The sequence below is a fragment of the Dryobates pubescens genome, chromosome 34 (genome assembly GCF_014839835.1).
Source record: "Dryobates pubescens isolate bDryPub1 chromosome 34, bDryPub1.pri, whole genome shotgun sequence".
In the NCBI taxonomy this organism is placed as follows: Eukaryota; Metazoa; Chordata; class Aves; order Piciformes; family Picidae; genus Dryobates; species Dryobates pubescens.
The window spans coordinates 4,059,781-4,074,953 of NC_071645.1; the positions used below are offsets into that span (position 1 = coordinate 4,059,781).

At 48.0% G+C, this 15,173-nt stretch overlaps 1 protein-coding gene across 3 annotated transcripts in view; it reads left to right on the forward strand.

Annotated features, from left to right (window-relative positions):
- FLI1 (Fli-1 proto-oncogene, ETS transcription factor) overlaps positions 1 to 6,644 on the forward strand; it is a 106,805-nt gene extending 100,161 nt beyond the window's left edge. For all 3 annotated transcript variants that reach the window (XM_054176153.1, XM_054176154.1, XM_054176155.1), the window contains 3 exons: positions 1,806 to 1,868; positions 4,217 to 4,264; positions 6,038 to 6,644. In XM_054176153.1, the coding sequence (XP_054032128.1) occupies positions 1,806 to 1,868; positions 4,217 to 4,264; positions 6,038 to 6,567 (641 nt within the window). In that variant the 3' untranslated portion in view covers positions 6,568 to 6,644. The remainder of the gene's footprint in view (positions 1 to 1,805; positions 1,869 to 4,216; positions 4,265 to 6,037) is intronic.
- The last annotated feature ends 8,529 nt before the right edge of the window (positions 6,645 to 15,173 follow it).

The following is a 15,173-nucleotide window of genomic DNA, read 5'->3' on the forward strand; positions in this document are numbered from 1 at the left end:
GGGGGAAAAACAACAACAAACAACCAACCAAGCAAAACAAAAGCAACCAAATAAGTAACAGAAAAAGAAAAGCAGGCAGATTACATGAGCTCTGTTTTCCCCCCTCCTGCCTCCCCCTCCTCCTTTTTCCCCTCCCCTCTCCTGTCCCCTCTCTGTTTTCCTTTTCATGCCAATAACTAAAGGCTGTCATTTCAAAGCTGTGGAGGCTTTCCCAGCGCCGGGAGGAATTTGCAACTGCCTGGGATGCTTCCACAGGGAGCTCTGCAGCCCGGCAGGGCAGGAGGCAGCGCTCACCCCTTGCCAGCAGCACTGTCCAAGGGGCATTTGGGATTTCATTTCAGAGGGTGCTTTATTCCCCTTTTCCCCCTCCTCAAAACAGCTCCCTCACTGTGTGTGGCAGGTCTTTGGCTTCTCTGAGTCCTAAGTTCTCATTTATATTCCTTGCAATAATAGAAAAGTTCATCTCATCCTCCAATCCTGCCCATGGGCTTCTCACATCTTGGAATAAGATTTCCTTTTAGATGGAATGAGGTGCACTCTAAACTCTGCTGGCTGCATTTATATTTGTTCTTCTCCCAAGGAACAAGTGAGGAAATGGCCTCACCTTGCACCAGAGAAGGTTTAGGTTGGAGATGAGGAACAATTTCCTCCTCAAAAGGGTTGTCAAGGCCTGGAACAGGTTACCCAGGGCAGTAGTGGAGTCCCCAGGATGGGGAAGTAATAAGAATTCTGGCCTCCCCAAGAGTAAGCTGTCCCAATGGGAATAGCAAATTCTACAAGGGAATAGAATAGAATTAAGCAGACAGGAAGAGACCTTTGAGATCATCGAGTCCAACCTACCATGCAACACCATCTAATCAACTCAACCATGGCACCAAGCACCCCATCCAGTCTCTTCCTAAATACCTCCAGTGATGGTGACTCCACTACCTCCCTGGGCAGAACATTCCAATGGCCAATCTCTCTTTCTATGAAGAATTTCTTCCTAACATCCACGCTGAACCTCCCCTGGCACAGCTTGAGACTGTGTCCTCTTGTTCTGGTGCTTGCTGCCTGGGAGAAGAGACCAACCCCCACCTGGCTACAGCCTCCCTTCAGGTAGTTGTAGAGAGCAATGAGGTCTGCCCTGAGCTTCCTCCTCTGCAGGCTAAACAATCCCAGCTCCCTCAGCCTCTCCTCACAGGGCTGTGCTCCAAACCCCTCCCCAGCTTTGTTGCCCTTCTCTGGACACCTTCCAGCAACTCAACATCTTTCCTAAACTGAAGGTCACACTGAGACTGGGAGAGAACATGTGCATGGCTGGCTTGAGTTCTGAGCATCAGTTAGAGCTTCCTGATGTGAGAATGATACTAAGAGGAGGACCTGACATTGGTGCTGTATAATTTATAGGAATGGCTGTGGTGTTGCTTTAAAAAAGAATTTACCTCTCAAAAAAAAAAAAAAAAAGGCTTATTGAACAAAGTTCCAGCATGGAAGGAGGTTTGAATCCATGCATGTAACAAATCCTATTTTCTGTTCCAAATGTGGGTGTAAACCAGAATGGGAGTTGCAGGAAAAGACAGAAAATCTATGAGGTATCTACACAATACTTTTTTTTCCTTGCCTGATCCGCAGATTCTCACTTCACAGTGATATTTCATCTCCTAAGTTTACAGAGCAGTGTCCAAAACACCAGCTCTTAGGGTGAGGAAAGCTTTTCCCCTCCCAGTCCCTGTTATTCCTGTTCAGTGTTTCTTGTCTTCTCCTTGTCCTCCGTTCCTCCGCTTCTGTTCTAGTACCTCAAAGCCCTTTCTCTGTCTTTGCAGGCCCTCCTGTTGCAGGGACACAGAATGTGAACAAGACAACAGAACAGCAACGACCCCAGCCAGGTAATTGTTGCTTTTGTCCCCACTGGATTTACTGCTCAGCTTTCTGCTAGGCTGGGCGAGTGGATGTGTCAAGCTGCAGCAGCTGCGGGCACAGGACAGGCAGAGCCTCTCACAGGGAAGTCACAGAGTAGTGAGTCAGCTGTGACCAAGCAGTGACAGTGATTGTTCCAACCTGTGTCTGCTTTACTGTGTTCTCCTTCCCTATTCAAAAGCAGCATCCTCAGGATCACAGACTCATGGAATTGTTTTGATTGGAAAAGACCTCTCAGATCATCGAGTCCAACCTTTCTCTAACTCTCCCAAGGCTGGTGCTACACCACATCTCTGCAGCTTTTAAACCCCTCCAAGGATGGGGATTCAGCCACCTCCCTGGGCAGCCTGTTCCAGTGGTTGAGAACCCTTTCAGTGAAGAATTTTCTTCTAATGTCCAACCTAAACCTCCCCTGGTGCAACTTGAGGCCATTTCCTCTCAACCTTTCACTTGTTACTAGGACAAAGAGACCAACCCTCAAGTGACTCCAACCTCCTTTCAGGGAGTTGTAGAGAGACAGAAGGTCCCCAGCCTGGAACATACATGGGGTTGCCGTGACCCAAGTGCAGGACCCAGCACTTGTTGAAGCTCATCTCACTGTCCCTGGCAGTTAGATCCCTCTGCAGAGCCTTCCTACCCTCCAGCAGATCAACACTCCCTCTCAGCTTGGTGTCATCAGCAAACTGCCTGAGGGAGCACACTGCTCAGCTCTTTGACAAAGACACTGAAGAGCTGCGGCCCCAGCACTGAGCCCTTGTTCCACAGGAGTCCCCTGCAGTGCCAGAGGCAGTGGCTCCTCCTCTGAAGCCCAGTGACATTCCGGGTAGCAGGTCATGAAGCAGTGAGAGGCTGTTTGTGCTGCAGCAGCCGAGTGCCTGCTCATTACCTCTTCACCTCCGTGGCAGGGATGTTCAGTGGAAGTCTCTCCAAACAGAATCCACAGGGCTTCCCCTGCGTCACCGAAAGCCACAGAAGAAAAGCAAACCCTGTTGGGCAGCAGGCAGCAGAGTTTCCTGCTACTTCCCCAAGGGGGCTTTGAAAAGCTAAATCCTACCTTCCCTGCTTTGCACAGCTGCTTTCTATCCCTTCCTTTTCTTCCCTTTTTCCCTTTTTTTTTTTTTGGTTCTTTTGGCATGGATTCAATCCACGAGCAAATGCTAGAGATCCAAATCACCCAAACCAGGAGAAGTGTAGAGATTAGGGCTGAGGAGGCCCCACAGAAAAAGGGCAGGAATTCATTCCTCATAAATGCATCGTGGGGTTTTCAAGAAACACTCAGCCTCCTTGGAGCCAGTGACAGGACTCCTGTTACTCTCATTTGTCTAACCCTCTGTTTGCTCAGTGAGGGAGAGTTGGGTGAACATTTCATTGACCTCAGAGGGAAGCAAACTCCACTGCTAACAAGTGAACTTGGAAATCTCATCTGCTCTCCAGCTCTTTTTATTAGGAGAAATGTATTTGCTCCTGGTTTGTTACAGTTCTGCTGTCCCACACTTCTTGTTCTTTCATGTTTCACGTTCTCTGGTGGAGACAGGAGTGTAGGGCATGTCCAAAGAGGTTACAGAGCTTGGGAGCAGGCAAGTCTTGAAACCAGTGCCAGGAACACTGTGCCATGAAGATGCTGAGGGGCCTGGAGCATCTCTTTGAGGATGAAAGGCTGAGAGACCTGGGGCTGCTTAGCTCAGAGAAGAGCAGCTTGAGAGGGCATCTACTCAGTGCTCAGTAAGAGCTAAAGGGCCCAGCCCGAGCAAGAGGATGGGGCCAGACTCTTCTTAGTGGTGCCCAGTGACAGGGCAAGGGGCAATGGGCACAAGCCAGAACCCAGGAGGTTCCATAGGAACATCAGGAGAAACTTATTTGCTGTGAGGGTGCTGGAGCCCAGGAGCAGGCTACTCAGAGAAGTTGTGGAGTCTCCTTCTCTGGAGAGCTTCCAAACCCACCTGGACATTACGATTATGGGCAGCCTGCAGTGGGTGCCCCTGCTTTAGCAGTGGGCTTGGACTGGATGACCTCCAGAGGTCATTTCCAGCTTCCACTGTGCTGGGATTCTGGGATTTTGGGTTCCATAACTATCTGGTAGTTGTTTGCTGAATAAGAAATAAGGAACACCTCAGGTCTGCTTCAGGCCCCAGGAGAAGAATCTGAAAGAATAAAGAAAGAAAACAAGAATGTGACCTGGCTTCTAGGACAAACATTAAGGATCTGCTGTTTCTAATGAACTTTGTTGCTAATGAATGTGGCCTCTAATGAACTTTGTTTCTTTGTGATGAAAACATTTTTTTCAAACACCTTTCCTTTTTGGTGTTCTCTTTTTCAGATCCCTACCAAATCCTGGGGCCCACCAGCAGCCGTCTTGCCAATCCAGGTGAGTCCATCCTTCCATTGCATTCCACCCATTCCCCAAGGGGAAAGCTTTCCTTCTGATCTGCTGCTCCAGTCTATGCTGGATGAGTAGCTGCTGTCCTCTGGGGTAGGCTGTGAGAGCCAGCAAGCCTTGAAGCTCTGCTCTCACAAGGGCTTTTACAAAAGTCTTTCTAGAAAGACAGAGAAATTGGTGCAAATCTTTATCAGGACAAAAAGAACCATCCTGAGCCTTCTTACCCCAAAGCAGGATTCCCCAGGAAGAGCTTTAGAAGAGCACTTAAACTCTGGTCTCTCAGATTTGCAGTACAGGTTAGGTTTTCACTGGCTGCTGTGAGTGGAAGGCACAAAATCATCTCTGAAAGCCACCACATAATAACTGTCCCTAGACCTCAGCTGCAGAAAGCAATCCCTGACTATGAGATAGAGGAAACCCTGCTTGAACTAACCTTGTATATGTTGAGTGCTTGTAAGGAGACATCTGCATGTGCTCCTGTGCAACCTGTGCTAGATTAGGGTAGGATAGGATAGGATAGGATAGGATAGGATAGGATAGGATAGGATAGGATAGGATAGGATAGGATAGGATAGGATAGGATTGAATTTAATAGAACTAACCAGGTTGGAAAAAAAGCTTTGAGATCATCAAGTCCAACCTGTCACCCAACACCATCTAATCAACTAAACCATGGCACCAAGTGCTTCATCCAGTCTCTTCCTAAACACCCCCAGGGATGAGGACTCCACCACCTCCCTGGGCAGCACATTCCAATGGCCAATCTCTCTTTCTGGGAAGAACTTCTTCCTAACATCCAGCCTAAACTTCCCCTGGCACAGCTTGAGACTGTGTCCTCTTATTCTGGTGCTGGTTGCCTGGGAGAAGAGACCAACCCCCACCTGGCTACAACCTCCCTTCAGGGAGTTGTTCAGAGCAAGAAGGTCTCCCCTGAGCCTCCTCTTCTCCAGGCTAAGCAACCCCAGCTCCCTCAGCCTCTCCTCACAGGGCTGTGCTCCAAACCTCTCCCCAGCATTGTTGCCCTTCTCTGGTCATTTTCCAGCAGCTCAACATCTTTCCTAAACTGAGGAGCCCAGAACTGGATACAGGACTCAAGGTGTGGCCTAGCTAGTGCTGAGCACAGGGCACAATGACTTCCCTGCTCCTGCTTGCCACACTATTGTTGATCCAGGCCAGGATGCCGTTGGCCTTCTTGGCCACCTGGGCACCTATGGTCCTGCTCTGGCAGGGAGGTTGGACTCGATGACCTTCAGAGGTCTGTTCAAACCCCTAGCATCCTCTGATCCTGTGATCTTTATAAGGTTCTTTACTATGAGAACAACCACAGGGAATAAACCCAGGAGTCATCTAGTCTGGGGAATAACCTTATGTAACTCAGCTCATCAGCTGTAGGTATCCAAAACAATATCCATGGTAAACAGCCAGGGAGCAGGAGCTGAGCTACGCCATGGTGACCGCTCAGGGAACGCTGCTGCAGCACAGTGTGCTCTGCAAGAGCCTGTTTGTGCCCAGCCCCGAGGTTTGAAGGCCGAAGGCGACCCTTATGAAATCTAATCTGACCTCAAACCCAGGAGCAGAACAAAGGCTTGACCAGCTTGTTTGCTGGGAACAGCTTATCCATTGCTACGCAAGGCTTTCTGAGGCTGGAAGGAGCAGTTCCCAGCACAGATCGAGATAGTCCTTCTGTTTCCTGCCTTTGTCCCGGCTCTGGAGCAGGAAGCACCGTGTCATTTCCTTTCCTCTCTGGCTTGCTCCCGGCAGGCAGCGGGCAGATCCAGCTGTGGCAGTTCCTCCTGGAGCTGCTGTCGGACAGCTCCAACGCCAGCTGCATCACGTGGGAAGGGACCAACGGGGAGTTCAAGATGACAGACCCCGACGAGGTGGCGCGGCGCTGGGGAGAGCGCAAGAGCAAGCCCAACATGAATTACGACAAGCTGAGCCGAGCCCTGCGATACTACTACGACAAGAACATTATGACCAAAGTGCACGGCAAGAGGTATGCCTACAAATTTGACTTCCATGGCATTGCCCAGGCTCTGCAGCCTCACCCCACCGAATCCTCCATGTACAAGTACCCCTCGGATCTCTCCTACATGCCGTCGTACCACGCCCACCAGCAGAAGGTGAACTTTGTGCCCCCTCACCCTCCTTCCATGCCTGTCACGTCCTCCAGTTTCTTCGGAGCAGCTTCCCCTTATTGGACCTCCCCTGCAGGCAGCATTTATCCGAACCCCAACGTCCCTCGCCACCCCAACGCCCACGTATCTCCACACTTGGGCACCTATTACTAGATGCTTTTATCTCCAAGTGGCCTTTGACAGTCTGGTTGGACTTGATCTTTACTTCTGGGATTTCTATGGGGGTTTTGTTTGGGGTTTTTTGGTGGTGTTTTTTTTTGTTTTGTTTGGGTTGGGTTTTTTTTTTGGTGGGGGGGAGGAGCCTCAATGGATAATTGTGGCCTGTCTGAGGGAAGAATTTAAACTGGATGTTGGCAATGCCTGGATCAAACCTTTCACTTTGGTAACTTTGCCTCTCGTGTCTTGAACTGAGGGATGGATGCTTCTTTGGGCCAGTACTTTGCATTCCCTTTGGGGTTCAACCCTTGTGTCCTCTGTAGGAATTGACTACGAAGATTGTTCACCCTTTCCTGGAGTGATTCTTAGCTTTTTGATGGAAGAAGTTCTTAAGGATTCAAAAAGCTTCTGACAAGACATAGATCCAACTGTGGGTCGTAGGGAAAGGTGACTACACGGTTGGGTTTTGACCTTGCTGTGGAGAGGGTAAAGCAATTTGACCGTTAAGCGGAGGCCGTTGGGCTGCAGGGGACCACAACTGGAATCTTAGCTTTAAGGCAGATGAGGATTTTTTCACCCAACTGGAAATTAAGTATATATATATTCATATATATATATATATGTATATGTACATGTATATTTGAAGAAGTAAAGGGCATTGAAGGACCTCTTCGAGGCGTGCAGCTCCGTTAGGCTGGGTATTAACTCCGGAAACATCAAAAGACCACCACAACAACAACGACAACAACAGCAACCACAAAAGTCACCTAATGCCAAGCACAGACAATTCCTTGAAAGGGGGAATAAATAAATAAGTAAATAAATAAAGAATTAAAGGGATGGAAAAGAAATGACAGCAGATCCCCTGAGCTCCCCCCAGAGCCTCCGGGATCGCTACGTGCTACCGATTCGCGAACGCTGTGCGTTTGTCAGACCGTCATCCACAAAGGGTCAACAAACCAGAAGGCAAATCACTGTATAAATTACGCAGAGTTATTTTCTTCTTTCTCCTTTGGTTGTTTTTTGTTTGATTCCCTCCCCCTCCTAATATCTCACAGGTTTAAAAAGAAAAACTAAATAAAAAGATGAAAAGGAAACAGTTCGAGACCCAAACGAGTTGACCTCGGTCACAGCTGCAGGGTTTTGCTACTTCTCTGTTTTCTTTGGTGTGTTTTTTAATGTCAGCTCAGTTGTTTGTGGGTTGTTTTAATGTAATTTGTACATCTTTCCTTGGTTGGTTGGGTTTTTTTTTTTGGTTTTCTTTCCAATCTGTACATTTGGGCTGTAGCTTTTGTGCTTTTGTTTTTGTTTTGCTAAAAAAAAAAAATGGAGAAGAAAAGGAAAAAAAAAAAATATATAATGAAGACCTGAGTAATGTATCTGTTGGAGACAGGCCTTGGTCCTGCAATTGGATCCACACTTGACCTCCAAAGTAGCCAGAAACCTTCCTGATTGCCTTGGGTGTGTCTAGAGTAGAGTTTTTCCTTGCCATAGTCATCGCTGTCTGCAAATTCAGATTGTGTTGGGCTGGAAGGGACCTTCAGAGGTAATTTTTGGCCAACCCTCCGCAGTCAACAGGGACACCTCCAGCTAGATCAGGCTGCTCAGGGCCATGTAGCTAGCATGTTTGTGTTGAAGCTGATCACAGCCACACGTTGGCCCCTTTCAAAGCAACTCTTTCACTATTTTCTACTTCATTTTCACCAACCTATTGAACTTTGGGAAGCTCTTAACCACTTTGTCGATGAAATGATCAAGCACAACCCGTGGAAAACTTTCCCAGAGGGTTTTCCCCACTGAAATTTTAACCACTCAGAACCTCTCAGCCATCTCTGATGGTGCAGATGTCAATTGGATGCTCCACAAAGGGCGCTCTGGGTGCCATAAACAGAAGGGTAAACCACAAGCATTTGTGCTTCAGGCCAGATGTCTACAGAGGGTGAGACATGTACAACCTATTAGCTAACTTGTATTAACTGGCAACCAATTAACAGGATTACAACTGTCTGTGGTGGATTGAAATTTCCCTCCCCCAACATTAACTTTGCCAGCCAAGCTCAGTTGGAAGCAAATGTAAGCTGTATTTACAGGCAAATCTACAGTCTCCAATGGAATGCAATGAATATGTACAAATAACCAGGATTGACAATATTTACAGATATTTACAATCAACAAAACAGCACAAGAAACCCCCCCTGGTCCAAGACCAGGAGAAGTTATTTGCTTCTCCTTCTCTGCCAGCCCGCACCCCTACCCTCCTGTACAAAGGTGTTCAAGAGGGGATTGGATGTGGCACTTGGTGCCATGGTCTAGTAGGCATGAGGTCTTGGGTGACAGCTTGGACTTGATGATCTTTGAGGTCTTTTCCAACCTTATTGATTCTATGATTCCATGAAAAGAAGGGAGAAGGGAGCAGAGAAAGTTGCTCTTAGACTTAACCAAAACAATGCAGCCAAGGTCAAGCAGAAGCAAGTTAGCATCTCTCCAGAGTGAAGAAGCAAGAAGAGAAGAGAGAATTGTTTTGGTACAAGCAGTGTAAGTTCCTTTCTTAGAGTTCTCTCTATTGTCTTCTTTTTTTCACATCCAATAGTGATTTAATTACACAGTGTGTGAGGTGTCCCTGCCCATGGCAGGGGGGTTGGAACTAGATGATCCTTGTGGTCCCTTCCAACCCTGACTGATACTATGATACTACTATGATACATTTTACTGCTTTCTGTTCAAGATCTGTGAAAAAAACAAACCAACCCCAAACAATTTAAAGGCTTAGCCTAAAACTCCCACAACTATCTCAGTCTAGGTGGAAAGAGATGGAAAGTCTGGGTGGGTGCAAGAGTTGGGCCACGTGCATCCCATTGCAGGAGGAGAGAGCCTGAAGCCAGACCATGAGAGCCTGCTCAGAACTCTCAACAGAAGTCACCAATGCCATTACTTACCAATGGAAAAGGAAGATCAAGCTAATCCCTTTAGGTCTTAGTGCTTTTGGGGTGTTTCTAAGCGACATTACTGCAGTAATAACAAACAAACAAACAAAGAGAATTAAGGATGGAGAAAGAACCCATGGCAATGGGGCTTTTTATTTTATTTTGCTACTATATATATGCAATGTACTTTTTTTTTCCCCCCCCCTGGATATTAAAATATATATAATTTTGCAAGCTATCTTGGTGTGTTTTTTAATGAAGAAATGTAAGAAGTGTTACCACAAAATTGTTGTATGAAGAGGATGATGTAAAAAAAAAAAGAATATGTGACAAAATAAATGGTGGTTTTTCTCCTCTAAGGCATCATATTGTCCCACTCTCTCCCTCCTCTCTCATGCCTGCAAGATAAATCATGGCTTTTGCCTCTGAATCACCTAAAAAGGAGAACAAAGCAGCTCCACGCTGGTTGCACTCAATCCTTATCGCCACAAGCAAGTGTTGACCTCTCAGTCCAGATCGGAGGTGTTCAAGAGGGGATTGGACGTGGCACTTGGTGCCATGGTTTAGTCATGAGGTCTGTGGTGCCAGGTTGGACTTGATGATCTTTGAGGTCTCTTCCAACCTTGGTGATTCTGTGATTCTGTGATCTAGTTGAGGACGCCCCTGCTCAATGCAGAGGGGTTTGGACTAGAGGAGCTTTGGAGGCCCTTTCCAACATAGACCATTCTATGATTCTATGGTTCTATGATTATAAGTTTCTATGATTCCATGACTCCATGACTCTATGATTCTATGATTCCATGTCTCTGTGACTCTATGACTCTGTTTCTATGACTCTATGATTCCATGACTGTGATTCTGTGATTCCATGACTCTATGATTCTATGTCTCTATGATTCCATGACTTTATGACTCTATGATTCCATGACTATGATTCTGTGATTCCATGACTCTATGATTCTATGACTCTATGATTCCATGACTCCATGACTCTATGATTCCATGACTCTATGATTCCATGACTATGAATACTTTTCTCTCTGGTGCCAGCATTTATCAGATCTAATGTAGCTATTGAAGAGGTTAAAACAGAAAGCCAGCCTCCATCTTCTCTTCATGGAGAGAGAGAGACAGAAAGCAGTAGAGCCAAAGCTGGAGGAAGTAAAAGTGTCTCACATGAGGAAAGTACAGAGCTGGGAGCAGCAATGGGGTCCCAGCACCATGCCAAGAGCCAGGACATACAGCCTCCTTATACCTCATCTGGAATCATAGAGCCATAGAATTCTTTGGGTTGGAAAAGACCTTTGAGATCATTGAGTCCAACCATTGCCTAATGCTACCAAATCTGGTGCTCGGTTCCTCAGCACCACACCTCTGAGTCTTTTGAACACCTCCAAGGATGGGGATTCAACCACCTCAGGTGGGTGCTCTAGAAGCCACTGACAGGATGTCTATGTGCAATGCTGAGCATGATACCAGGCTGCTCACATTTCTCACCTTTCCCCAAACACTTCCAAGGGGAAAGCTCCAAAGCATTCCTGGGATGGAGTCAGAGGCTGCACAAACAAGTGCTGCCAGGAATCTTCTGAGTGTGTCTAAAGGTCAGGCAAAGGCACTTCCTGTATTTTTGCAGCCACATGGTGGTCCTGAGAGACAGCTCAAGCTCTGCCACATCCATGAACCCTTAGAAGAACACAACTGCCCAGGCACATCATTTCCTTCCTCCACACACAACCTCTTGTTGCTATGGTGCTGGTACAATGGCTGCTACTACCTTGATTAGCAAGGCTGGGCTCTTAGGAAGGGAGATGTTAGCATGTCCAACCACCACAGAGCTGTCCCCTTTGTGTGTCCAACTGTAGGTGCCCAATTTAATGATAAAAGGGAGTGTTTGGTCCTTATCTCTGCTGTGTTTCACTTTAGTGCTGCCCAGACTCATCGAGTGTCTACATCACCAATAGAAATATCATTTTAATAGTGTCCCTGCCCAGCTGCCAGCAAAAGGAAATTCTGAAGAATGAGGTGGTACAAAAACCACCTAAAGGCAACATCTGAAGGTTGCCAGAGTGCAAAGAATCTGAAGGTAGGATTTGAAGGTCACCAGAGTGCAAAGGACCTGAAGGTAGGATCTGAAGGTTACCAGAGTACAAAGAACCTGAAGGTAGGATCTGAAGGTTGCCAGAGTGCAGAAGACCTGAAGGCAGGATCTGAAGGCTGCCAGAGTGCAAAGGACCTGAAGGCTACACCTGAAGGTTATCATCAGAGTGCAAAGGTGCCTTTGATAGCAAAAGTCACCCAAAATTTAGTGACAAGCAAAAAGACTTTTGAGAACAATTGGCATTTTCAGAAGCATCTCTTTCTGACAGCTTAAAGGAGCCCAGATTGAGGTGGAAGGTGATCAGCTCAGATTCTTTCTGGCTCTTTCCACCCCTCTCCTCAGGGAATTCACTGATATTTATCTGTGCTGGTATTTGCTAATATTTCTCTGCAGCCACAGTTTGGTGCCCACTGCAAGCTGCATTCCCATGGAATGCAGAGATCCTGGAGTAAAGAGGTCTCATACCAGCATGCCAGACAGCCTCAGACTGGTGGGACACTTCCCAGGCACTTTTGTAGCATTTTCTTAAGACCTTAATCATTTCTATTCCTCAGGGAGAGAATAAATAACACAGAAATCCCCATTTGTACCCCCTGACACCAGCCTGACTTTGCCATGCTGGGTTGATAAAACAGGGAGGTCTCCACCCCCCGAGCCAACTTCCTGGGACACAGAGAGAAAACAAGCAAGGAATGTGACAGTGCTAATGCTACGTTTTGGCTTTTCCCAGGAGGCCAAGGCAGAAGGAATTTGAGTGCTTCAGGCTTAAATCAGAAAGTTCACCCAGCAGATGGTTAGGATCACATGGCTGGGAGCTGTGAGTCAACCAGGACAGCAGAAAATCTTCTCTGCTTCCAAGCTCAGCTCCTCAGGATACTCAGCTTCCTTTGAAACTAGGGGTAATGAAGCTATTCATTGCTAGTGGTCACCAAGCCTCTGCTGCCCTTCTTTGGACATGAATGTATCATGATTTTCACCTGTGAAAGCAGAACTGGTTGGCCAATAAAGCAACCTGACAAGGTTGGCCCTGTGGAGACCCAGAGAAGGTTGTCTTAGAGAGAAGCTAGCTACAGGGAGGAAAGGGTGAGGATCTGTATTTCTTCTTACTAAAGGAGGAGGAAGGACAGCCTGGGGACTCTGGCAGATTGCTGCTCAGCTATTTCAACATGAGACCTTGCTTCTTCCTTTCCAGGAACTGCTGCAAACTTCTTGTTTGCTTTGGCTTTTCCTTGACTTTCTGTCTCTTGGAGCTGTAAAGTTTGATGCTGGCTCTCCTCTACCTTTCCTGCTGCTGCTGCAAAGCCCCTGTGTGAGCCCAGGAGATCTCCTCTGCTGCAAGGGCAGTGCTGGTGCCACTGGTCAGCCAGGGTCTTGCATGAGATGTTAGCAGTTGCCCTCCCTCAGAGCTTCCTGCCCAAGGTGAGTAGCTCTTGTATCCCTAAACTGCACTGCTCAGGGGATTTCCCCTACCCCATCCCCCATCTTGCCCTAAGACCCATCTAGGGTGAGTGGACCCTGGCCTGGGCTATGACTGCAGCTCGGTGGCTTGTGTGTGGTGTGCTGAATTGTGGCATGTCTCAGATGGCTGAAGAGATGACTGCTGGAGCTACTGGGGAAGGGTTGGTTCCACCTGGGGCTGGGAAGATGAGGAAAATTCTCCAGGCTTGGGGCTAATGGTGTCTTGGTGGTTTGGAGGAGTAGCCCTGTAGGGATTAACAGGCTGAGGCTGGTGTTTGCAGAGCTCCTGGCACAGGAGCATGATGGGATGTAATTTGGGGCTTCTAGATACTGTGAAGGATAGAATGACTTTCCAAACACTGCTGTGGTGGCAGCAAATCCTTTGCATGACTTTCTGTGGGCTCTGTAATGTACCAGGAATACTTCCAAGTCACAGGAGGGCTTCAGCTGAACAGACACTTTTGGGCACCGTTGCAAAACTAACACAGAGTTGGGTCTCAAATCCTCTCCGAGGTGGCTTTTGGTGTTGCTTTTCTTGACAGCTGGGGAAACTGAGGCTCGGAGCAGGGAACTGATTGAAGTAGCAGAATAGCATCACCTGTGGAATATAGGTCTCCCCAGACCCACCCCACCTACTGCAGACTCTCTTAAAGGTGCTTCAGATGCCACTCCAGACGTGATGTTTACAACCCCCAGCCCTCCACTTACACATCCCCTCCAGTTCAGCCTCCCAACGCTTCTGTGAGGTGGCTAAAAATATCCAACCAGCAGCAGCGCTGGTGCCAAACCCGAGTCACTACAAGCATTAAACTGCGTGTAATGAAATAAGGAACAGTCCCAATAAATTCCTGCTCTGGGCTTTCAAGACCTCCAGAGCTCAAAGTGGTGTTTGCTGCGCTGCCAAGGTGAAGGTTGCGGTTGGTGGCTGCGCGGTGATGGAGCTGGGGGCTGGATCTGGCGGTGAGGGCTGCCCTCTAGCGGCAACAGGCGAGAAGACACCTTGGCGATCCAGCACCCCAGCGAGGTCTCGGCATCCTAAGCCCTGGAGGGTTGTCCTACCACAGCCATGTGGTCCCTGCAGAGCTCGCCCGGAGAGCATGGGCTTGAGTGCTTCAGATTTGGCTAGCAGCGTGTAAATGGTGTAGGAAGGTTTAGGTTGGGCATGAGGAGCAATTTCCTCCCCCAAAAGGCTTGTCAATGCCTCCAACACACTGCCCAGGGCAGTGGTGGAGCCCCCATCCCTAAAGGGATTTCAAAGCTAGGTAGATGTGGTGCTGAGAGACATGGTTTAGTGGAGACCTGGAAGTGCTGGGTTAAGGGCTGGACTTGATAATTGTGAAGGTCTCTTCTAACCCAAATGATTCTGTGGTTCTGTGAAATCGAGATGCGAAGTGAGATTGCCTCATTTCCAGCCTCCCCTTGCTTGCCCACCTCCTGTGGTAGGGAGAATTGATGCCTGTGAGCTGGTTCAAGTCTTAAGCTTCTTCAGGCAGATGTTCCCACCACAGGAATGTCAACTTGGCCTCAGGAAACATATTTGGTGTTCTAGCAGCCATGAAGAGAGTGCTTTAGCCTTCGTCCTTCTTGTTCCAGTGACATCATCACAGGGTGCTTATACGTGGTTTAGGACCAGTGGTGATGTTATCACAGAGGTTCCTCAGGCTGCAGCAAGAAGCTGCAGGCACAGATCCACCAGAGCACTGAAGAACTTGCAGAGCTTCCCCCAAGCCTGCCTCAGTGAGGGCCCTGCTCACGTTCCTCCTGTCATGCTGTGGCCTCTCCTTGCTTGTGTGGGGAGCAGGAACTGGGCCAGCACTGTGACAGTCAAGGATGGGATGAAGTGAAGGGGATAAATGACTCTCAAATAAAAGAGAAAGGGGGGGAAAGGCTCTTCCCAGCTGAGTTCTTCTGGGTCTAACCACATCAGTTTGTCCAGGGAGAGGGAGGAGGATGTGACACCTCAGCTGCTGTCACTTCTGTTGGGGCTTTGCATGCTGTGGAGTGGCTTATGGGTGAGGAGCAGAGTTTACAAGGAAGTGTGTGCAGGCAGAAGTCATCCAGGAGGTAGTCAGCAGTGTTCTGCCATGCTCCAACCATGCAGTTCAACAACACTCTCTACACAG